Source organism: Vanessa tameamea, chromosome 14 (assembly GCF_037043105.1).
Source record: "Vanessa tameamea isolate UH-Manoa-2023 chromosome 14, ilVanTame1 primary haplotype, whole genome shotgun sequence".
Lineage (NCBI taxonomy): Eukaryota > Metazoa > Arthropoda > Insecta > Lepidoptera > Nymphalidae > Vanessa > Vanessa tameamea.
The window spans coordinates 1,799,206-1,825,247 of record NC_087322.1 but is presented as its reverse complement, the minus strand read 5'-3'; the positions used below and the strand labels follow the sequence as shown (position 1 = coordinate 1,825,247).

At 32.7% G+C, this 26,042-nt stretch overlaps 1 protein-coding gene across 1 annotated transcript; it reads right to left on the bottom strand.

Annotated features, from left to right (window-relative positions):
* Positions 1-24,284: 24,284 nt before the first annotated feature.
* On the bottom strand, positions 24,285-26,042 carry LOC135193636 (uncharacterized). The gene is made up of 2 exons (XM_064217004.1): positions 25,574-26,042; positions 24,285-24,689 (listed from the first exon to the last, which is right to left on the bottom strand). The coding sequence occupies exons 1-2, from the start codon at positions 26,018-26,020 to the stop codon at positions 24,285-24,287; spliced, it is 852 nt and encodes a 283-aa protein (XP_064073074.1). The 5' UTR covers positions 26,021-26,042.

The following is a 26,042-nucleotide window of genomic DNA, read 5'->3' as shown; positions in this document are numbered from 1 at the left end:
TGGTTGATGTTGTTTCCGGCATGATGGTTGAAGTTGTTTCTGGCATGATGGTTGAAGTAGTTTCTGGCACGATGGTTGACGTTGTTTCTGGCATTATGGTTGAACTTATTTCTGGCAAGATAGTTGACGTTGTTTCTGGCATGATAGTTGACGTTGTTTCTGGCACGATGGTTGACGTTGTGTCTGGCATGATGGTTGAAGTTGTTTCTGGTACGATGGGTGATGTTGTTTCTGGAACGATAGTTGACGTTGTTTCTGGCATGATGGTTGACGTCGTTTCTGGCAAGATGGTTGACGTTGTGCCTGGCATGATGGTTGAAGTTGTTTCTGGCATGGTGGTTGACGTTGTTTCTGGCATGATGGTTGAAGTTGTTTCTGGCACGACGGTTGACGTTGTTTCCGGCATGATGGTTGAAGTTGTTTCTGGCATGATGGTTGAAGTAGTTTCTGGCACGATGGTTGACGTTGTTTCTGGCATTATGGTTGAACTTATTTCTGGCAAGATAGTTGACGTTGTTTCTGGCATGATAGTTGACGTTGTTTCTGGCACGATGGTTGACGTTGTGTCTGGCATGATGGTTGAAGTTGTTTCTGGTACGATGGGTGATGTTGTTTCTGGAACGATAGTTGACGTTGTTTCTGGCATGATGGTTGACGTCGTTTCTGGCAAGATGGTTGACGTTGTGCCTGGCATGATGGTTGAAGTTGTTTCTGGCATGGTGGTTGACGTTGTTTCTGGTATGATAGTTGAAGTTGTTTCTGGCACGACGGTTGAAGTTGTTTCTGGCATGGTGGTTGACGTTGTTTCTGGCATGATAGTTGAAGTTGTTTCTGGCACGACGGTTGACGTTGTTTCTGGCATGATGGTTGAAGTTGTTTCTGGCATGATAGTTGACGTTGTTTCTGGCATGATGGTTGAAGTTGTTTCTGGCACGACGGTTGACGTTGTTTCTGGCATGATGGTTGAAGTTGTTTCTGGCATGATAGATGACGTTGTTTCTGGCATGATGGTTGAAGTTGTTTCTGGCACGACGGTTGACGTTGTTTCTGGGATGATGGTTGAAGTTGTTTCTGGCATGCTAGTTGACGTTGTTTCTGGCATGATGGTTGAAGTTGTTTCTGGCACGACGGTTGACGTTGTTTCTGGCATGATGGTTGAAGTAGTTTCTGGCACGATGGTTAACGTTGTTTCTGGCATGATGGTTGAAGTAGTTTCTGGCACGACGGTTGACGTTGTTTCTGGCATGATGGTTGAAGTAGTTTCTGGCATGATAGTTGACGTTGTTTCTGGCATGATAGTTGAAGTTGTTGTTTCATTTTCATCATCTTCTTCGTCTTGTTTATATATTTGACAAAACTCTTCACTGTATGACGGTGCAATAAATCGTACTGAATCTATTAATATAACTGAAGATTCAGATGCAACCCCCATAAGAGTGACCTGAAAATTTAAAGTATTGTATTATTTATTGTAAACAAAAAAAATTAAAAGAAAATGATTAATACTAAACAAATAAATTTAAATTGAGAACTATTTACAAGCATAGACTATTATTGTACATATCAACATCATTATAATCGGCCAGTATCAGTCCACAGCTGGACATAGGCCTCCCCCATCATGTATGTATAAACTATTAAATAAAAATCTGTCTCGCATTTTCAAATTTGGACCGATAATTATTGTTTAAATATTGAAAAATATCCAGTGTTTAATCGTTTTTATAAATCAGAAGAAAAAAAATAGATTTTAATTGATGCTTTTTTTAAATAAATTTTTGAAGTTGCATTTTGGACTTATTTTAAAAAACGCGATAACTCAAAAATGGTTCACTTTTGCATTATGCATATGGGGGGTTAAAATTATCGCAAATAATCACCCCTATCACCTCCTAACGGGATTAAGTCGAATTACCAATAACCCTGTATATATGTATGTTTGACAGATTATATTTTAACTTTACCGGATACGCGTTGAAACTATTAATCCGATTGACATTGAACTCGTAAATCGTAAATCTTGATAATTTATAATATCAAAACAATATATACTCTATTTCAATAGGAATACGAGAGAATATAAATAAACAACTTTGACCTTGAATTGACATGACGTTTTAGTTACACTAGTGAGGAGAAAATTACTGAGTGAATGGGTAATGAATGCTAAGGAACGATATATTTTATTGGCTTTACGTAATTATATGTTATTTTTTAAATACATTTTATATAAATTGCAGGTAAGGTACATATTCAAATTTTTAGGTAGCAGCATTATTAGTCTTAAATAAATATTGGGTCGTTAGTTTTGATTTGGATCGTGGTAATTCACAAATAGCCTTAATTAACTTATAAAGAGGTAGTTATTTTCAGCGACAAGTCATAGAAACACACTCACAATTTTATTTATATGAAAAGATTTCTATTCCCTCATTAATAAAAAGAAACATTGTATGTTTCAATAATAAAGTGGCATTTTCAAGACATGATGTATTTTTGTATATTTTTTAAAGAAACTCTTATTTTATCTTATATCTAAAACGACTATGACTTTGAAATAAATTTATAATTAAATTGCATTAAATTGCTTGAAAAAAAAACAAAATGTAATTGAAATAACATCTTATCTTATCTATCTTCAAACCGAAAAAGTAATGTTCAATCAGCGTAGTCTGTGTTGGAGGCAAATCAAAAGTCAGTAGGCAAAAGCAAAAGGTCTTAAATATTAAATCGGTTACAATTACAGTTCGCTTAAACAAAGCCAGGTCGTAAGAAAAAAACCTTTGATAATTCCGAATAATATCTTAGTCTTGTATTATTTTCAAAACTATAAATTAAGTGTTGCTTTGCATAAAACTGATCTATATTTTTAGATTTTTTTAATTTCTTTAAAATGAATTAATTCTTTTAATTTTTTTGTCTATACCTTACTGTATAAAATAAAACATTTTTATCGAACATTATGTAACTTTCTATATTATATTATATTCCATATTATAACTAATTAAATAAATATATATTTACAAAAAATCTGAAGTGTATATTGAAACTAAAATAATATATTTTTTATCTGTATATATAAATTTATTCATTCTCCATTCGTTTAGCGAACATCCTTAGTGAGGCCTCCATTTTAATTGTTCGTTCATCGAAAATTGGCGTTTTGAATGTCGGCAAAACTGTTTTCGTTACTTTGGTAGTAAAATGTAAAGTGGATTTACGTAGTTAAGTGATATATTGTTGTATTCAAAATGAAGATATATTAATGAAGAACTGTTTGTAGTACATCATATAGCGGACTTATCAACAAAACACTTGTGATATTGAAAAGTACGGTTTGTTTTGGTTCTTTTCTCATTGGGATAGAGTATAGGTAGATATCTTATTGTAGCTCTTGCCTTCGGCCTCACTCGTGTGTGTTTTAGTTTATCACGTAGTTTTTATTTCTTATCCTTCATTTTTGTTATCGATGTCCTTACTTATTATATTATTTTTCTACTAAAGTATTTTTTGTCAAAATAGTAAATATTTACTCCAAAAGTGTTCTTTGCGTGTGTGTGTGTGTGTGTGTGACCGGCCAAACCGAATTTCAGGACAAATTAGTTTTGCCTAGGCTAAACTAGTTCTTCCTATACACGATAGGATTAATTAGTATAGCCTAGTCCAAACTAATCTGTCCTAAGCCCGATAGGATAAACCAGTGTAGGCTAGTCCAAACTAATTTGTCCTAATATAAATACGCACACTCAAGGATGAACTGATATGGCCTAGTCTAAACACTATACTATATCTAGAAAGTCAAAATAAAAAGATAGAGTGAATAAAATAATCCGTAATTGGAAAAATAATCATTTTTATTAAAACCATAATGATTCGTCGTTAAAAGTAATGGATAATTGATAATACAAACAATCATACTATAACAAATAATAAATGTTTTTAATAGAAGCAATAATCATATCTCGATTGTTAAAATTGTTATTTATTTTGTCAGATTGAAAGTCAACTAGTATTAGTTTTACACTTTTTTTTATTATCTATAATCTTGTTTTGAATATGAAGCCTTATTATTAATATTTTTTGAGCAAATTATTTGAATTTATGAATTGGCAAAGTTAAAAATATATACGGAATTATAGTATAGAAACGAATACATTGCTCCGAGAAGGAGTGGCGGAGTCGGAGTCTTGGCGTTTAAGACATTATCCATACTTTCTCGTGTTCATATGTACAATAATTATTACTGATTCTACCAAAGAGATCACTGTTATTGTAAATATACATAACATTGTTGTATATACGAGTATATTGTGACGCAACTGTTAGTATTCCTTTTTTGTTAAAAACATCCCGATGGGAGTAAATAGACCGGACGGTTCTCTTTTGTAAAATAATAAATTTAAAGTAAAAAACCTATTTAAAAACATTTATTTGAATGCGCTAAAAAGAAAAAAGAAATAAACTTTATCTGTTAACTAATAGTCATGTGAAATTTGACACAATTTATGTCATACAAAAACTTCTTTTTAAAGAGATTTTTTACTTTTTAGTAATTAAACTCGCATTCATATTCTCGCTAAGTCTTTCCACTTAATACCTATATTATAGGCAAGCACTAAAAACTTACTCCGCCATATTGGTTTACAGTGACGTCACTTTATTTTTTGACTTATTCTCAGCAAGCCCATTACTTTGATACCCATGTTATAGGAATGAATTAAAAAATATATCCGCCATCTTGTGTGTTCCGCCATGCAGGATTTAGAATGACGTTACACAGTTGACCATGCATTGTAATCCAAACTGAACGTGTGTATAAAAGTTCGGTTCAATCGGTTAGAGATATCTGCTTCTAAATTGAGTTGCAAGATTTCGCCCGTACATACTTATATTGCAAGTAAAATAAAAGCTTGTAAAAACAGATTACATCGATGGCATAAATATAATGGTTAATTACTAAAAAGCGCAATGTATAAACTATTGTTTTTTTATAATAAAGGCGGTCAAGTCGAGCATCTACTGGTACCATGTACCTACCCTGTAGGATGTCGAGAATCATTCACATCGTCAATGCGCCCCCAACCTTAGGAACTGAGATGTTATGCCCCTTTTATCCGTGGATACACTGAGATCACTCACCATTTAAACCGGAACAAAAAATTACTGCGTATTGCAGTTTGGCGGTAAATATAAAACGAGTGAGTGGTATCTAAATATATATTGTATGAGTCATTATCATCGGCTTGGTTAAACTTATATAATGTCGTAAACATACAATAATATCTGATTAATAGCAGTAAAAAATGTGCTTGGCCTCTGTCAAAAATCTTTTATCAAATCGATTTTATCAAAAAATGTATTTATATAAAAAAAAGTAATACAGTACAATTATATTTATATTATGTACAAGAAATAATAAAAAAAAATAGAAAAATTAAACGTTACAAAAAAAGTTACAAAGGGTTGTATTATCCCTTTAAGAGCAATATCTTTCAGACAACCTTTAGATAGACATGAAATTCAATAACATAGCAAAAAAAACTAAAGTATACAATTTATCAGAAATATATTCTAATATCGTTCAAATTAATATTCAAAATATATACTGATTATTTATTATGTAAGTAAATGATTATATTATTTGTAACAAACGTTAAGTATATGTCTAATACCTTAATATAGTAATTACTAAAATACTTATTTATATAACAATTAAATGGAAAATTAAAAGTATATCGATACTGCATTTCCAATCAAATATAAAACATATCTACACGAAAGATTGTAAGCAGACACATGCAGACACATATATATCTACATAAATCAGTACGTGCGCATGATTGTGTTAAAACACAATCAGTAATAAAATATAAAGAAATATATACAAAAATCTAATATATATAACATTAATAATAAGTATTTCCCGGATATACCTATAGTAATAAAATTAAACTGTCATGGTTAATGTCAGAGTTCTAAATGCCGTTTATAAGAAACGTATAATATTAAAACAACGTATGTCTGTACAGTCTGTTGATTAGTTTGGAGGCAAATAAAATACTATCATACAAAGATACATTACGTCAGCCGTAGATTGTGTCTGAAAATAAAACGTGATGTATCGTATTTCTTAGAACTGAGTAGTATTTTGTTTATCAACCAATTATTATTGATTAGCTGTCGGAAATTCTTATGTTGTTTATGAATATATTTTTTATTTTTACAACATAATGTAACGTAATAATCAATTTATATTCCATCGTATACTATAAATTGTGTTTTTTGTAGCGAAAGGGGTTGAGGGTTTTAAGGAGACTAAGTATGTTTGTTTGTGCTCTCATAACTTCTAAGCTATTCATTATAATTTGATAAGAGTAAGGTTAGAAGCGACTTAATTTTCCGCCGGTTGACACGTACGATAGGTGAGTGTTCGTAAAGAGGTCATAAGGGCTAGTATTTAAAATAAGAATTGAAATGTGCCGTGTTGGGTCTCAAGTTACGGGTACTTAATCAGCGTGTATAAAATAATGTATATTTCTAGCCCTTTCTCGTATTAATATGTGAATTATATTTTTTAAATGATTTAATTCGGTTTTAACCGTAAACTATGATATGTATAAGCTCGGTGAATATTTTTCCTTTTCCCAAAAAGGTTCTAGCCTTTTTTCCCTGCATTATTAAGAATAAACTCTTTAATTTCTTTCATATATAAAAATACCTTATCCACGTCGCTGATATTCGTTAAGGCAATACACGTGTTCTATAGAAGATTATTTATATATTTCTTTATTCATATAACAAACGTCCTTGGATAGACGACGGTTGGATAAAAAAAAAAACAAAAGGCGGGTTTAGGGCGAAGGAATTAGTTTTGCAAACCTGCCAAGTGAAGTATCGAAATTAAAAAGTTTGAAAAGTGATACAAGAATTTAAATATAAAATAAATTATACAGCAGAACCAAATACGATTTTTCGATTAATTAAAAGCCAAAAACGATTTAAACCTATTCTATTTATATATATATATATAAAAAGATCACTGTTTTTTGAAGTGCATCACGCAAAAATTGCTGAATATTTTGACATGAAATTTGTACCATTTTAGAGAAGGTTTTTGGCTTCACAATCATCATACAGTATAATTCAAAGTATAACGTAGCCACACCAACGCGTGACCGTGTCTGTTATTCATAAAATAGGTAAACGAAATGGGACGAAATCGCTTTCTGAGAAAAAAACAAATAAAGAAGATATTCTTCTTTTTAAATTTTCACTTAAGCGTCACCATTGCCTACACTTTTTACATGAAGAAAGACACAAGATCGTACTTTGTGGCAAGCTTTAGGGGAGGCCTATGCTGGGAAGCAAGACAATCTTGGCGAAACTGGTGTCAAATATTTAGGACGATTCAAAAGTGCTTGTAAAAACCTACTTGAATAAAGTATATTTTGATTTTGATTTTTGATTAAATATTGCTGCTTGGCGGTATAATATGTTCAATTTTAACATGTTATATATATTTATATATATATATATAGCCGATAGCTGTGATAGTAACTACCTCTTTTAACGTTAAATGTATTGTTGAGTAGGCCACCGTTAGGGCATCCGGTTTTACGCAAAAATATCACAACAAGGAAAACCATTAAAAACAATAATTATCACTGATACGAAGTTCGTTTGTAAAAAAATTGGTTTCGAACGCGAATACAACACAATTTACTTAATGTAAAACAAAAGTTCAAAGATAACAGCAATCACAGTGTAACTGATGTAGTTTTTTATTAATTACTTCAGCTCCAAGCTCCACTGGAATTGATGAGAATACTACTGGAGCGGTTCAGAAACTATGACCACTAGCTGACATTGATACTGCTTGATTAGCAGGTTTTTCTTATTAATACAGCATATTTTATAGTATAGCTTTGACGCTACAGTTATGGTACCCTGTCTATTCTTCAAGAACGAGCAATTCATTCTAATGACAATCTCAGATCTCGATAATATCTCCTGTCTTTAAGCAAAGTTGGAATGTATCACGATTTGATGACATGACTTTTAAAACATTTTGACATTACAAACGTTGTACAAAAACTGTACAGAAAAACTTGTGACAAGTTGTCGTCTCCGCAAAGACAATTCATCCGTCCTTGAACAAGAACTGAGTATTATATAAAAAAATCCATTAAGTAAAATGTTTATTATATGTACAGTGAATTAGAGAGACGATTGATGTTTTGCCAGATCTTTTCGCTAGGTTCAAATTAATGGGAAAAAAAGACCGTTCAAAATACTTGAGCTTTCATAAACAAAGTATTTAATTTAGATTTTTGATTTCGATTTATATGTATATCAAGATACGCATATATGACATCACGTTTATACTTTTACACGAATTACTTTGCATTTCTTCAAACTCAAAGAAAATAATTTTATTAATTCGCTTAGAATAAATAAAATGTTTTATCATTTATGGAAATAATACTAATTAAGATTTTTGTCAAATTATATATAGGCAGACGATCACATCGGCAGTAGTCACCACCGCCCATAGACAATGGCTCTGTAAGAAATATGAATTATCCCTTACATCACTAATGCGCCTCCAACCTTGGAAACTAAGATGTTATGTCCCTTATGCCTGTAGTTACACTGGCTCACCCACCCTTCAAACCGGAATTCAACAATACTGAGTACCGCTGTTTGGCGGTAGAATATATGATGAGTGGGTGGTACCTACTCAGACGGGCTTGCAGAAAGCCCTACCACGAAGTAATATAAATTACTAGTATTAAAAATGCGAAAGTTTTGATGGATGACTAGATGGGTATTACACAATCAGGTCAGTACGGTTGAAAATATCATAATTAAATTTGGCACAAAGACAGATTATAGACTGAAATCGTACATAGGCTACTTATTCCAAATACCTGTAAGAAGCCCTCTTATACGAGCGTGAAACGAATAATACATAATATAATTGAGTTTATTAATTAAAATAATACATCGAGATTACCCCTTTGTAATTTCTATTCTTTGTATAATATAATAAATTCAGTCGCTCTATCTATAAAGATTGTTAAATCTTATTAAAATGTTAAAATGATCAATTATATTATAATATCTTAATCAATGAATATTACTCAGAGTGGAAATACCTATTATATTCATAATATAACATTTCGTGTTGGTTCTACTGTTGTTGATGTGTATTAAATTGTTCACCATGAGGATCAGACTTGCGCCTCAATGGGGAAATGCTGCTGGCATTCTTGCCATAATTTGTCAATAGTTATTTTTAATTTAGATTTTCATAAACATGACCTTTAATGTAAATTGTTATTATAAGTTATATATAAATATAAATTAAAATAAAGCTTTAAGTTAACAAAATAGTAATGTAACGGATATTCAATGAATATTAAATATTGGACAACAATCACATACATTACTCTGATCCCAATGTAAGTAGCGAAAGCACTTGTGTCATGGAAAATCAGAAGTAACGACGGTACCACATACACCAGACCCAAGACAACATTGAAAACTAATGAATATTTTCTACATCGACTCGGTCGGGAGTCGAGCCCGGACCTCGGAGTGGCGTACCCATGAAAACCGGTGTACACAATACTCGACCACGGAGGTCGTCAATAGGGATATGTGTTATGTATTAACATATACTGATTACATAATTTAAAAAGTAACCGTCTATCTGTTACGAACCGAATGTGATGAAATTTGATACGAAGTAAGCTTGAACCCCATGGAAGGACAAAGGCTACATTTTATACGTAAAGCCTACGGACATAGGACTCAGGGTAAGAAGAGGCGAAGACCTCGTTACTATATAAATATTCCATAGCGGTGTAAATGATGGGATCTGAAACCGTCTTGCTTCTCTGTGTAGGTTACTCATTTAGTGTTATACTGTCCAACAGTAATATCTCATATTGTTGCTGTTTGTGAAAGCCGCTGTAATTACAGGCATAATGACCATAAAGAGCCGAGATGGCCCAGTGGTTAGAACGCGTGAATCTTAACTGATGATTTCCGGTTTGAACCCAGGCAGGAACCACTGAATTTTCATGTGCTTAATTTGTGTTTATAATTCATGTCGTGCTCGGCGGTGAAGGAAATTATCGTGAGGAAACCTCCATGTATCTAATTTCAACGAAATTCTGCCACACGTGTATTCCACCAAAGGGCATTCGAGCAGCGTGGTGGAATACGCTCCAAAACCTTTTCCTCAAAGGGAGAGGAGGGCTTTAGTCCAGAAGTGGGAAATTTACAGACTGCTAATGACCACAATGCATTAGAGCCTACGGTTGGTGGCGCAAAAGTGATGTACGGCATGTGGAAGGGATAGCTAACGTTTTTGGTGGCATTTGATGGCAACGGTGACCACTCGACATCGGTAGTCCATTCGTTCATCTGTCTACATTTTATATATTAATACAAAAATAGTAATATATGTGATGATCTGCAGGGCCAATGGCAGACAAATATCTATATAACTTATTTCCTTCTTTTTATTGAAGGAAATTAGCTGGTTTTACTTTAAACTGCACACTTAAACTTTTATTTTTATAATTTTATTTCTAATTAGCGGTGACTTTAAGCCTCAAAAGTAGGGTTATAGATATGGTTGATATCTCTGTATATTTGAGTCTGTCTGTCTGTCTATATATATATATATATATTATAATATATATATTCGTTAGAGAGCACACAAAGCTAAACCCGTGTACTGGAGTCGTTTAAAAATAAACGAAAAGTTTTTCGGAATGCGAAAGAACCGGGGTATAAACTTAAATTCATCGGCGCCGTACCTATTTATATTTATGGTATATTTATTTTCAAATGCAAAGGGATGATACATCATCACTGTGTTACAACACCATTGGAAGTCTTTAAAAAGGTTCTAACCTCATCTGTTCTGGTTCCATAAGATTCCGATTTTAATAAAACAAACACTATATGTTACTCCAAGGTTACTACAGTACATCGGTGAAAATCGCATCCAAATCGGTTACGATTCCGAGATTAGCGGAAACAAACGAATACATAAACAGACAAACCGACCAAAATTCTAAAAATCATATTTATTTGATTGATCGCTTTAATAGATAACCCCAGTAATATTTGTTCTCAAATATCTTCCATGTACAGATTTCGATAAATTACGATTTTATTATAGATATATAGATATTATAAATTGAAACTTACAAAGCCATTAAAAACGCTTGATCCGCCGATAGAAAACTTTACAATTTGCCAGCCTCTTGTCAAGCTGGAGTCCAAAGCGGACAAGACGTAACTTGTAATAACTCCAAATGGCTCAGATTGAAACACTAGGAAGGTGATCTGATCGGAGTCTTGTGTCGGTTCCATATACAAATTGACGTCCAGTGTTCCCCCGCCTGTGATGGGGAATGTCAATGAGGACATACAGCTCAATTCTGATTTCGGTGCTATGTAAAATGTACTATTCTCATGAGGGGCATCCATTGGTAAATCGTCATATCGTCTGAGATCCCACATGGACCTGCCAATGCATACCCCGAAATCATTTGTGAAATCATCGAAAGAATCGCCTTCAAAGTTGAACACCACACAGTTATCACAGAGTACGTTACAACAGAGAAGTAATAACAAAACACAATGCCGATACATGATTTTGTTACTGAAATTAAGTGTCACACATCTACTTGCAGCGATTAATACTAAATCGATATTTTATCATTTTTGAACACTCTACACATATCATTAGTATTCATTACATTATCACGGATAAGATACCGTTACAGAATCTGTAAAAAGCGATAAAGATTTTTTTATTCGATTTTACAATTAAACAATTAAGACATTATTGAATGGTTCCGTCTATCATGTTCGGAATTATGTAAATGTTTTTCAATTACTGCACTTTCAATAAACAGTCTATGATGTTAAAGTTGTATTATTTTGATTTGATTGTTCAAATTGGTAGCGACGAGTTTGGAATTTGTTCATTTCCGATTACTTTTGATTTTTGGCGTTATGTCCAAGCGTTTTAAAAAGCGTTCGACTGCCTTTTATTCATTACTAGCGACCCGCCCCAGCTTCGCACGGGTGCAATGCTGTCACTAAATATACTATAGAATGTCTTACAACGTTAACAGTTTTTCAGTCGTTATACAATACAAATCGCTATGTACCTGCGTTTTAAATCTGTAATATCTTCGAAAATATTAATTAAAATTACATGCTGTAAAGGGCCGTATTGATCTATATTAATAGCCCAATGTATGTAAGAAATAACACAATATCTGCATGTAATATACATATAAACCTTCCTCTTGAATCAATCTATGTATTAAAAAAACCACATCAAAATCCGTTGTGTAATTTTAAAGATCTAAGCATACATAGGGACAGACGGCGGTATGCGACTATGTAATGATATTTCATTCTTAATTACAATATTATTTTGTACCATTATAATGTTACGTCAGGAATACTTGTTCATCAAGAATAAACATTTTATTTTTTTTATTTTTTCTACATACTACTATTTCCCAATACCGAACATTTAATGTTATAATTTTTTTATTGGTAGTATTTTTTGCGTTTGCAACAAAGTATTGTTATTTTTATTGAGACATCACATGCACACATCTAAAATAGTATCAACCCTACAAATATACAATAACCGCAAATCACCAAAAATCACCAAAATCACTACTTAGATTATCGAAGATTTCAAAAAATTGAAGAAAGGATGAATTGTCTAGAATAAGATGTAAATTAGTAGAAGACTGTTGCATGTTGTACGGTGGATATTAGTCACTCGAAACTCTTTTAATGTAAAGACGAATAGGTCGTTTTTTAACGGTATGAAAGATTATACAATATATATACGAGCGTTGTTGTGGAGATGTGCTAGACTAAAGTAATCAACATTTTTGTTGGATTTTTACTAGCAAGCTTGACTTCATTTGATATTTGTTAACAGTATTATGCAATCGTAATTACTGTGCAAAACTTCAAACAATTACATTACATTACATTAGCAGCCTGTAAATTTCCCACAGCTGGACTAAAGGCCTCCTCTCCCTTTGAGGGAAGGTCTGGAGCATATTCCACCACGCTGCTCCAATGCGGGTTGGTGGAATACACATGTGGCAGAATATCGTTGAAATTAGCCACATGGAGGTTTCCTCACGATGTTTTCCTTCACCACCGAGCACGAGATGAATTATAAACACAAATTAAGCACATGAAAATTCAGTGGTGCCTGCCTGGGTTTGAACCCGAAATCATCGGTTAAGATGCACGCGTTCCTGGGCCATCTCGACTCCTTCAAATAATATTTTCCTGAAATTGAATTTATTAAGACAGCAAATGAGTTGTCAAGAATAACCTTATGGTAATTTGTATTGAAACACTAGTTACCTTACATATAATATTGAAGATGTTATGTCTATGTATGGTGTGCAGCCGGAGGACACACCTGAGGCATGAACGATACTGGTCCACCATAAAGTTACAAGTAGACGTCTTCATTTGTTCAAGACATAGTTTACCTGCCTTTAAGTTAAATCATCTAACATCGTTCGTTTTCGGATATCCAATTGAATCCCATTATAATATACTTGAGTACCCCTCCATTATGCGGATTAAACAAATTCGACAAGTTTCGAGGCAATTTTTTATTTTTATCTTTAATAAATATATGCGGCTTCAGTTTTCTTTATGTTTTTTTTTTCAATTTAAAAAGTTAAATCACTTTTACTTTAACTTGGTTTTAATTTGACATTCCGTGTCAAATCTATCATATTAAATTTTAACCTAACCTGTGTTACAGAAAGGAAAATTCGGCAGAGATTTATCAGCAGGTACTATTATGAATGACATATAACTATTTATCAAATTTATATTTAAATTTTAAACATGAGAGCAGTCATTCTAATTTAAAATCTAAGTTTGGTTTCAAATTCAAATCTTTATTCAACATAGAAGCATTATACTTTTTCACTGTTTGTAAAAATTCTACCACCGTTTCGCAAAGAAGCTCATTGAGAAATTTTGGTATATGACATTCCGACTAGCTCGTTAATAATATGTGTTCTAGGTTTGCTATACCTTTTGTGATGAAATAAATCTGGCCATATAAAAATTTGTGAATATGTTTTATTGTCAAAGTGAGATGAGGTGAGTTATCAGCTCTGGAACGGTTCGTCGCTCAGCTCAAATGCAGTGCGGTGCAGCATAATACGTGTTGTCTGTGGTAATCTTTTGGATTTTTTACAGTGTGTTCAGATTCCTCGGTGTGCATGCGTCCTGTAGTTTGTGCTACTTTTTTAGTTTCAAGGTGAATCTGCGATTCAATTTACAAAATAAAATATGTAAAGCTTTACACCAACTTGGCGATTTCTGTATAAAGTAAAAATTCATCTGTTCTAATTATTTGAAGCTGTATTGCTTTGATAACGATCTGGTTGCCGAGGCTGTACGATAGATTTAAATCCATGTAATAAAATAAAGAGTGAAACAAAATGTATAACAAAAAAAAAGCAAAACTAGAATTTCCTCATGAATCGGTTCATAAATGACAGAGTTCTGAGGTAACGAACAAAAGCAATACAACCAAATTCATAACCTCCTTTTCTTTGAAGATGTTAAAAATTGTGTAACTTCAAAACGAATATTAATCGATTACGTGAAACTTTTCAAACTGGTTTTAACTGGTTAAAATGTCATCTATTGGGTTTGCTATGTTGCTTGAATATATTTGAATTTACGCTTGTCACGTAAACAGTCTAAATAAAAGGGGGTAAACTGGGAAGCACATTTATATACTCGGAGGTAGGGCTTTGTGCAAGTGTCTGTGTGGTTCATCAGATATTAATATTATCAAACAAGCAATTCTTAGTTTTGTTGTAACCCGCTTTGCTGAGTGTGATTAATTGCACAAGGGAAATAACATATCTCGTTTAAATTACATCTCTCAATGAAAGCTCTCGTTGGTGACGCTTTGGCAATATAAGGAATGTTATACTAACCATTTTAATTGTAAATATTTATTACTTTTTGTCCCATTTGCTGTCGAAACACTTGGCCCTTGGAGTAGTGGTGCAAAAAACTCTATCAAAAGCATAACACTTCGCCTTATTGCCTCCACTGGTGACAGAACGGCTGGTTCATTTTTAGCCCAGAGGATCGGAATTACGATTCAACGGGGAAATGCTGCTAGCATTCTTGCCACCACTTCACGCTGTCAAGATATATACAGTATCTATTTTTAATTCATATTTGTATATATTTAAGCACTTAATGTTATTAATTCATATGTTAATAAATTTATTTACCATTAGGTGGCCCATTTGCTCGTTCTATATAATAAAACTGCCGAAACGCGCTCTATCATCAGATATAAGTTTGTAAGTTTTATGAATATTGGTTTATTCTTTTTGTAGTGAGGCATTCCAAAACAAACGTCCACTGATATATTACCGTAGATACGAGTATGTATGATACATATGTTTTCTTATTTTCGCAATTTGAATAAATTAGTTGAAATGCAGCAATGCAGTGATTTAACTAAGTTTGATAAAATATTTTTGTTAAACTTAAAAAAAATTATATGTGGTACATACTTATTTAAGTTTATTTGAAATGGATATAATCATCCTAGGGCACATAATCGGACCCCATAGCAGTAAAATTAGGATATTATTAGAAAAAAAGTTTTCATTAATTTTTTTTAATAAATTATTTTTGAACATAGATTTACTGTTCTTGTAAATCTATTTGTGGTGTTGAAAGAATATATCTGACTTCCGGAGCACTTTCTTTTAAATCTGTAATATCTTCGAAAATATTAATTAAAATTACATGCTGTAAAGGGCCGTATTGATCTATATTAATAGCCCAATGTATGTAAGAAATAACACAATATGTGCATGTAATATACATATAAACCTTCCTCTTGAATCAATCTATGTATTAAAAAAACCACATCAAAATCCGTTGTGTAATTTTAAAGATCTAAGCATACATAGGGACAGAAGGCGGTAAGCGACTATGTAATGATATTTCATTCTTAATTACAATATTATTTTGTACCATTATAATGTTACGTCAGCAATACTTGTTCATCAAGAATAAACATTTTATTTTTTTTATTTTTTCTACATACTACTATTTCCCAATACCGAACATTTAATGTTATAATTTTTTTTATTGGTAGTATTTTTTGCGTTTGCAACAAAGTATTGTTATTTTTATTGAGACATTACATGCACACATCTAAAACAGTATCAACCCTACAAATATACAATAACCGCAAATCACCAAAAATCACCAAAATCACTACTTAGATTTTCGAAGATTTCAAAAAATTGAAGAAAGGATGAATTGTCTAGAATAAGATGTAAATTAGTAGAAGACTGTTGCATGTTGTACGATGGATATTAGTCACTCAAAACTCTTTTAATGTAAAGACGAATAGGTCGTTTTTTAACGGTATGAAAGATTATACAATATATATACGAGCGTTGTTGTGGAGATGTGCTAGACTAAAGTAATCAACATTTTTGTTGGATTTTTACTAGCAAGCTTGACTTCATTTGATATTTGTTAACAGTATTATGCAATCGTAATTACTGTGCAAAACTTCAAACAATTACATTACATTACATTAGCAGCCTGTAAATTTCCCACTGCTGGGCTAAAGGCCTCCTCTCCCTTTGAGGAGAAGGTTTGGAGCATATTCCACCACGCTGCTCCAATGCGGGTTGGTGGACTACATATGTGGCAGAATATCGTTGAAATTAGCCACATGGAGGTTTCCTCACGATGTTTTCCTTCACCGCCGAGCACGAGATGAATTATAAGCACAAATTAAGCACATGAAAATTCAGTGGTGCCTGCCTGGGTTTGAACCCGAAATCATCGGTTAAGATGCACGCGTTCCTGGGCCATCTCGACTCCTTCAAACAATATTTTCCTGAAATTGAATTTATTAAGACAGCAAATGAGTTGTCAAGAATAACCTTATGGTAATTTGTATTGAAACACTAGTTACCTTACATATAATATTGAAGATGTTATGTCTATGTATGGTGTGCAGCCGGAGGACACACTTGAGGCATGAACGATACTGGTCCACCATAAAGTTACAAGTAGACGTCTTCATTTGTTCAAGACATAGTTTACCTGCCTTTAAGTTAAATCATCTAACATCGTTCGTTTTCGGATATCCAATTGAATCCAATTATAATATACTTGAGTACCCCTCCATTATGCGGATTAAACAAATTCGACAAGTTTCGAGGCCCTTTTTTTTTTATCTTTAATAAATATATGCGGCTTCAGTTTTCTTTATGTTTTTTTTTTCAATTTAAAAAGTTAGATCACTTTTACTTTAACTTGGTTTTAATTTGACATTCCGTGTCAAATCTATCATATTAAATTTTAACCTAACCTGTGTTACAGAAAGGAAAATTCGGCAGAGATTTATCAGTAGGTATTATTATGAATGACATATAACTATTTATCAAATTTATATTTAAATTTTAAACATGAGAGCAGTCATTCTAATTTAAAATCTAAGTTTGGTTTCAAATTCAAATCTTTATTCAACATAGAAGCATTATACTTTTTCACTGTTTGTAAAAATTCTACCACCGTTTCGCAAAGAAGCTCATTGAGAAATTTTGGTATATGACATTCCGACTAGCTCGTTAATAATATGTGTTCTAGGTTTGCTATACCTTTTGTGATGAAATAAATCTGGCCATATAAAAATTTGTGAATATGTTTTATTGTCAAAGTGAGATGAGGTGAGTTATCAGCTCTGGAACGGTTCGTCGCTCAGCTCAAATGCAGTGCGGTGCAGCATAATACGTGTTGTCTGTGGTAATCTTTTGGATTTTTTACAGTGTGTTCAGATTCCTCGGTGTGCATGCGTCCTGTAGTTTGTGCTACTTTTTTAGTTTCAAGGTGAATCTGCGATTCAATTTACAAAATAAAATATGTAAAGCTTTACACCAACTTGACGATTTCTGTATAAAGTAAAAATTCATCTGTTCTAATTATTTGAGGCTGTATTGCTTTGATAACGATCAGGTTGCGGAGGCTCTACGATAGATTTAAATCCATGTAATAAAATAAAGAGTGAAACAAAATGTATAACAAAAAAAAGCAAAACTAGAATTTCCTCATGAATCGGTTCATAAATGACAGAGTTCTGAGGTAACGAACAAAAGCAATACAACCAAATTCATAGCCTCCTTTTTTTTTGAAGATGTTAAAAATTGTGTAACTTCAAAATGAAGATTAATCGATTACGTGAAACTTTTCAAACTGGTTTTAACTGGTTAAAATGTCATCTATTGGGTTTGCTATGTTGCTTGAATATATTTGAATTTACGCTTGTCACGTAAACAGTCTAAATAAAAGGGGGTAAACTGGGAAGCACATTTATATACTCGGAGGTAGGGCTTTGTGCAAGTGTCTGTGTGGTTCATCAGATATTAATATTATCAAACAAGCAATTCTTAGTTTTGTTGTAACCCGCTTTGCTGAGTGTGATTAATTGCAAAAGGGAAATAACATATCTCGTTTAAATTACATCTCTCAATGAAAGCTCTCGTTGGTGACGCTTTGGCAATATAAGGAATGTTATACTAACCATTTTAATTGTAAATATTTATTACTTTTTTGTCCCATTTGCTGTCGAAACACTTGGCCCTTGGAGTAGTGGTGCAAAAAACTTTATCAAAAGCATAACACTTCGCCTTATTGCCTCCACTGGTGACAGGACGGCTGGTTCATTTTTAGCCCAGAGGATCGGAATTACGATTCAACGGGGAAATGCTGCTAGCATTCTTGCCACCACTTCACGCTGTCAAGATATATACAGTATCTATTTTTAATTCATATTTGTATATATTTAAGCACTTAATGTTATTAATTCATATGTTATTAAATTTATTTACCATTAGGTGGCCCATTTGCTCGTTCTATATAATAAAACTGCCGAAACGCGCTCTATCATCAGATATAAGTTTGTAAGTTTTATGAATATAGGTTTATTCTTTTTGTAGTGAGGCATTCCAAAACAAACGTCCACTGATATATTACCGTAGATACGAGTATGTATGATACATATTTTTTCTTATATTCGCAATTTGAATAAATTAGTTGAAATGCAGCAATGCAGTGATTTAACTAAGTTTGATAAAATATTTTTGTTAAACTTAAAAAAATTTATATGTGGTACATACTTATTTAAGTTTATTTGAAATGGATATAATCATCCTAGGGCACATAATCGGGCCCCATAGCAGTAAAATTAGGATATTATTAGAAAAAAACTTTTCATTAATTTTTTTTAATAAATTATTTTTGAACATAGATTTACTGTTTTTGTAAATCTATTTGTGGTCTTGAAAGAATATATCTGACTTCCGGAGCACTTTCTTTTAGTTTAAAAACTAAACAAATCCTCAAATTTTTATATAATACAAAAATTATAATAAAACATCCCATGTGTATAATTTCACACAAGTTGAGGCGAAAAGTTAGTTACTATTAATAAATTTAGGAAATAAAATATATTATCACAAATATAATTAATAACGCCAATATTAATTTCGAGTTTTATTGTATAAAGGTAGAATATCTAGGTATCATTAGAATATTTATCTATAGTCGTAAATAGGTTACCTTTGATGTAAAACACGATATTGATACGATATAAAACAAGATATTATTATTAAAGGTACAGTTTTCACGTACCGTTATTTATTGAGGAATGCGGATATTTATTCGAAGATGATAGGAACCTTAATTTTTTCCTATTGATGTGAATAGATAATGGTAATAATAATAATAATGTATGTTTGTTGAAGTAATTTAATATATTGATCACACATTCGGCGTTGAAGACAACCATCGTGAAGAAACCTACGTGTTCTGACTGAAAACCTGCAACAAGTGTATCCACCAATCTGCACTGGACTTCTCCTCAAACGGCCTTAACCCAGGGACGTTTACGTTGGACGATCTAGCACTGGGACGTTTAATATTTAAGAAGATTACTGATTTTAGAAATTCTTTATAATACTGACTTTCATATATAGCCGAGATGGCCCAGTGGTTAGAACGCGTGCATCTTAACCAATGATTTCGGGTTCAAACCCAGGCAGGCACCAATGAATTTTCATGTGCTTAATTTGTGTTTATAATTCATCTCGTGCTCGGCGGTGAAGGAAAACATCGTGAGGAAACCTGCATGTGTCTAATTTCAACGAAATTCAGCCACATGTGTATTTCGCCAACCCGCATTGGAGCAGCGTGGTGGAATATGCTCCAAACCTTCTCCTCAAAGGGAGAGGAGGCCTTTAGCCCAGCAGTGGGAAATTTACAGGCTGCTAATGCTAATGCTAAAAACTGACTTTCATGGATATTCAAATCAATGCCATATTATCTCCACTGACATGTTATCGGTGCCTTTGTTATATCTATTTTAAAATGTATTTTTTTTATTACCACGCAATAATATATCTTTTATTCTAATATTAACGTTAATATGTACGTCAGTTTGATCCAGATTGCACTTACTAGTAGAGCATGTTTTTGGATCATTTTCTGCAGTCGTTTCCAGACTCGTTTTTGAAGTTGTTTCAGTACTTGTGTCTGGGCTACTTGTCGAGTTTGTATGTGGGGAGTTTTCTCAAGTCGTATCTAGACTGGTTTTTGAAGTTGTTTCAGTAGTTGTGGACCGCATATGGTTGTGTTGTGGTTGTCGAAATTTTATCTTGACAATTGTCGATCGTCGTTTATAGACTTGTTTAGGACGTTATATCAGTAGCTGTTTTGGGACTACTTGTCGAGATGTCATTTGGATAATTGTCAGAAGTAGTTTCTGAATGGGTCGTTGAAGCAGGTGTTGTCTCATCCGCTTCAGTTGTTATATTATCTTGTACATCTTCTTTGTAAATTTGACACAACTCTTCAGTACATGACTGTGCAATATGAAATTGAATCTATTAATAAAACACACCCATAAGAGTAACCTGAAAATTAAAAACACATCTCATACGAACGAAGTCGGAAAATCTAAAGCTGAATTTTTTTTTTTCGCTAAAAACTTGAGGACTAAGATGCTATGTCTTTTGAGCCTGTAGTTACATTGGCTCACTCATTCGTTAACAAAAAAAAAATATCCGAACTAGAGCTGTTTGGCAGTAAAATATTTGAGTGGATGGCACCTACCCAGAGGGGATATAATATTTCCTGCGTACTCGTTTAGTTACTACTATCAGTTCGTTTGAATTTTTATAGATATATTTATTAGAGTGAAATTGCGGTAGCGATAGTTGAACCTTAAAATTAATCTTGTAAAGTGATAATTCAAAGGGTTGTTAGGATTGAATGCTTTAAAAATACAACACATAAACGAAGTATTATAGTTCTCCAGAAAAGTGCAAGAAAGCATATCTCTATCTATAACGAAGCCACGGTAACTCTTTTATTGTTTAAGAGTTATTTTTATTTTGGTTGTATTTACATATATATTATGTTATATTAAAAAATCTCATTAAATTGTGTCTGCAATGCAGCGGGCCCTGCTCCGTAGTCGATCAGAGAGAGTACAGCCTCGGTAACTCTGATGTCTCGTTTAGGTATAGATGTCTTAAGGCTGTGCTCTAGGATGGTCCTTTCTGAGGCTGACTGCGTGAGGAACACTTACACGATGTATAAATACGCAGCCTCTTCGAGTGGACTATGTTAACGCATTGCTGGATATTGGCAATACTGTTTGGTGGTAGACTATGTGATAAAAGGTGGAACCAATCTAAGAGTTCCCGGTGTGATTTTTAGATTATTTTTAATATAATAATAAATTTTACTAAATTAAGTAGTAATACGTATTTGATTTTTAATTTATTTCCAACTAAAATTATTTATTATTTAATTAGACTTACATAGCTATTCTACACGCCTGATCCTATTAGAGTGACCTTTTTAGTTTGCCAGCCTCTCGTAAAGTTGCGGTCGTTAGCAGACAAGACGATATTTGCACCAGTTGTATCAAGTCCGAGATACTAGGGTAGCAATTTGATCTAAATGTGTGACCAGTTCTATATGCAAATTGATATCCACTGTCCCAATCATCAATGAGGACATAGAGCTCATTGTTGATTCCGGTGCTATGTAAAATGTACTATTCTCATGAGGAGCGTTCATGGGCAAATCATAATATCGTCTTAAGTCCCACATGGGTAGATTACGGCATATCTGGGAGCCATTTGTGAAAGCATCAAATGAATTATCTTCAAAGTTGAACACCACACAGTTATCACAGAGTACGTTTAGACAGAGAAGTAATAACAAATAACATTGCTTATACATTGTTAAATAAATTTAAGCGACACATCCCAATGTAGCATTTTATACTAAATTTTTATAACGTTGGTGTGAGATTTATATCGTTAGTGTGCACTACATTATCGTGGTTGAATCTGTGTATATGATAACGAAATATTTTACTTGATTTTCCAATTATTAAACAATTAGTGATTATCAATTGAATGTTGTTATCTTTTCACATCTTTTATAATGTTTCTTTTTAATTGATATCACTGCTAAAGTAAATTTAATAAGTGTACATCTCAGCTTTCTTTAGAATAAAAAAACAGGTGATTCAATTGGCTAGAACGGGTATTCGGAGTCATGGTCCAGAATACGCTAAAGCATCAGATATATCAAAAAGAAAAATAAGAGACATACATGAAACATTTTTTAAAATCCCTTATTCCTTTTCTTCAGCTAAGACTGTTCCATTGCTTATTTTATTAAAGCATAGATTTTTTAGCAGTTGAGAACACGCGACTTACGTTTATAGTATATTTATTTTCAAATACAAAGGGATGATGGAACCACTGGAACTCTTTAAAAAGGTTTTAATTTCATCAGCCCATTACATCCCGATTTTAATAAGCGGTAACAAATGAATAGATGAACATATAAATCTATAAATATGTGAACTATTGCGTTAATAGTTAACCCCAGTAATATTTGATCTCGAACATCTTCCATATACAGATTTTGATTAGTTACGATTTTATTATATGGAAAGATTGCATTAATAAAAACAAATAAGTAAAATGAATTATTATTTTATTTGAATGTTCACGTTAATATGTACGTCTGTTTTATCCAGAGTAAGTGCTTACTAGTCGTGGAACTTGTTTGTGTATCATTTGCTGTAGTCGTTTCTAGGCGTTTTGTTTTGACTTCTTGTCGAGATTGTATGAGGGAAGTTTCTTGAACTAGTTTCTAGAGTGGTTTTTTAAGGTTGTTTCAATACTTGTGTTTGGACTACTTGTCGAGGTTTTAACTTGATAATTGTCTATCGTCGTTTCCAAACTGCTTAATGAGATTATTTTGGTTGTTGATATGGCACTACTTGTCGAGGTGCCTTCTGATAATCAGTCAGAAGTAGTTTCTAGATGGATCATTGTAATAGTAACAGGTGTTGCTTCTGCTACAGTTGTTATATCATCTTCTCCATCTTATTGTATATTTGAGTCTTATTATCACAGTATGTTGGTGGACTATATCGGATTGAATTTATTTTATGGATTTTTATTTATTATAATTACCCAAACTTAACACCCTGTGGATCGCTAAACAAGACACAATAGGTAGGTGTAGCTACTATCCAGAAATATTTTATTACTTTTTTTTAGAAACATCGATATGATGTGCATTTTTATAAAAATAAATGACTCAATAGCGTGTAATATTACATGTCCAGGCTGTATTATATGTTTACTCCAGCTTAAATAAAGATGTCGCTCCAAATCACGAATGTAGAGTGTAAAAAAACAAATTTTGCTTTTGTAGACTGATTTTGGATTGTTAAATATATACTTTATACGAACTTTTATACATAAATCAACAGTATATTGAATTAAAGGGCTTGTTGAATGTGGAACAAAAATAAATTTCTGTGATGTGATCTAGTTGTTACTATAAGATAAATGAAAATTATAAATGATGATGTTGTACGCTAAGCTGCCACTTAAGTGTGTGGTCGCTCGAAATTTTTATTTATAATAATAATAATTTATTTATTTAAGCTTAATATTGAACAAGACAAGATGTGAACGATAATAACTGCGATAGTATAAAACTGTGGTGCATTTATTATAAATAGACAGACAGACAGAAATAGACAGCTTCACATGTTATGTTATTTTCAATGTTGTTTCTGACACGATAGTTTAAGGTGTTTCTGGCACGATAGTTGAAGTAGTTTCTGGCACGATGGTTGATGTTGTTTCTAGAACAATAGTTGAAGTTGTTTCTGGCACGATGGTTGATGTTGGTTCTGGAACAATAGTTGAACGTGTTTCTGGCACGATGGTTGAAGGTGTTTCTGGCACGATGGTTGAAGGTGTTTCTGGCACGATGGTTGAAGGTGTTTCTGGCACGATTGTTGAAGGTGTTTCTGGCACGATGGTTGAAGGTGTTTCTGGCACGATTGTTGAGATTGTTGTTTCATTTGTCTCATCTTCTTCGTCTTGTTTATATATTTGACAAAACTCTTCACTGTATGACGGTGCAATAAATCGGACTGAATCTATTAATATAACTGACGATTCAGATGCAATACCCATAAGAGTTACCTGAAAATTGAAAATAAATCTTATCATTTTATTGTACATAAAAAAATGAAAAATAAATTTATTACTATACTAATAAATTTAAAATGAAAATTATTTACAAGCATACACTAATATTGAATAATATCTTGTATATTATAAACTATTAAAAAATATGTATATGTATGTCTGTCTGACAGATTATGTTTTTACTTTACCGGAAACTATTAATCCGATATACATTGAACTCGTAAATCATGATAATTTATAATATCAAGACAACGTAGGTATTATAGTAGCTCTTGCCCTCGGCCTTACTCGCGTGTACTTTAGTTTATCAGTATTTATTTCTTATTCGTCCACCGTGGCATCGATGTTTTATTTAAAGTAAATATTTTACTGTTTTCTTTGCACTTGAAAAGTTGTACAAAAAAAATAATATCAAAATAATGATACAGCAGACTACTGACATATTTTCGAGTAAACAAAACCCAAAAAAATTAAATCTATTATATTTACACATATAAAAAAAATCTGATTGTGCGAGCAAATCAGTGTAAAGACACGCATGATGGACATAATGCATTGGTGTCTATGGTTGTGGGTTCAAAAGCGACGTAAGGGATATATATAATTAACATCTCTTACAGTGACAACCTATTTGATGGCAACGATGACCATTTAACATCAAGCAGGTGATTTGTTTATGTCTACATATGATAAATTAAAATATAAATGGTAATATATGTAATATTACGCAGTGCCAAGCGCAGATATACCTATGTAACTTGACAACTAACTTGCCTTACAATTTCTTTATACTGAAGGAAATTTATTAGATTTCCTATAAAACGCGCTGAAACTTTTATATTATAATTTAATTTCTAATATTACAAATGTAAACATACAAAACCATTATAAACGCCTGATCCGATTAAAGTGACCTTTAAATGTTGCCAGCCTCTTGTGAAGTTGGGGTCCATAGCGGACAAGATGAGATTTCCAACAACTCCCTTTGGCTCATGTTGAAACGCTAGGATGGTGATCTGATCGGACTCTGCTGCCGGTTCCATATACAATTTGACATCCAGTGTTCCCCCTCCTGTGATGGGGAATATCAATGAGGACATACAGCTCACTTCTGATGTCGGTGCTATGTAAAATGTACTATTCTCATGAGGAGCATCCATCGGCAAATCGTCATATTGTCTGAGATCCCACATGGACCTGCCAACGCATACCCCAAAATCATTTGTGAAATCATGAAAAGAATCGTTTTCAAAGTTGAACACCACACAGTTATCACAGAGTACGTTACAAACGGCAAGTAATAACAAGACACAATGCCGATACATGATTTTGTTACTGAAATTAAGC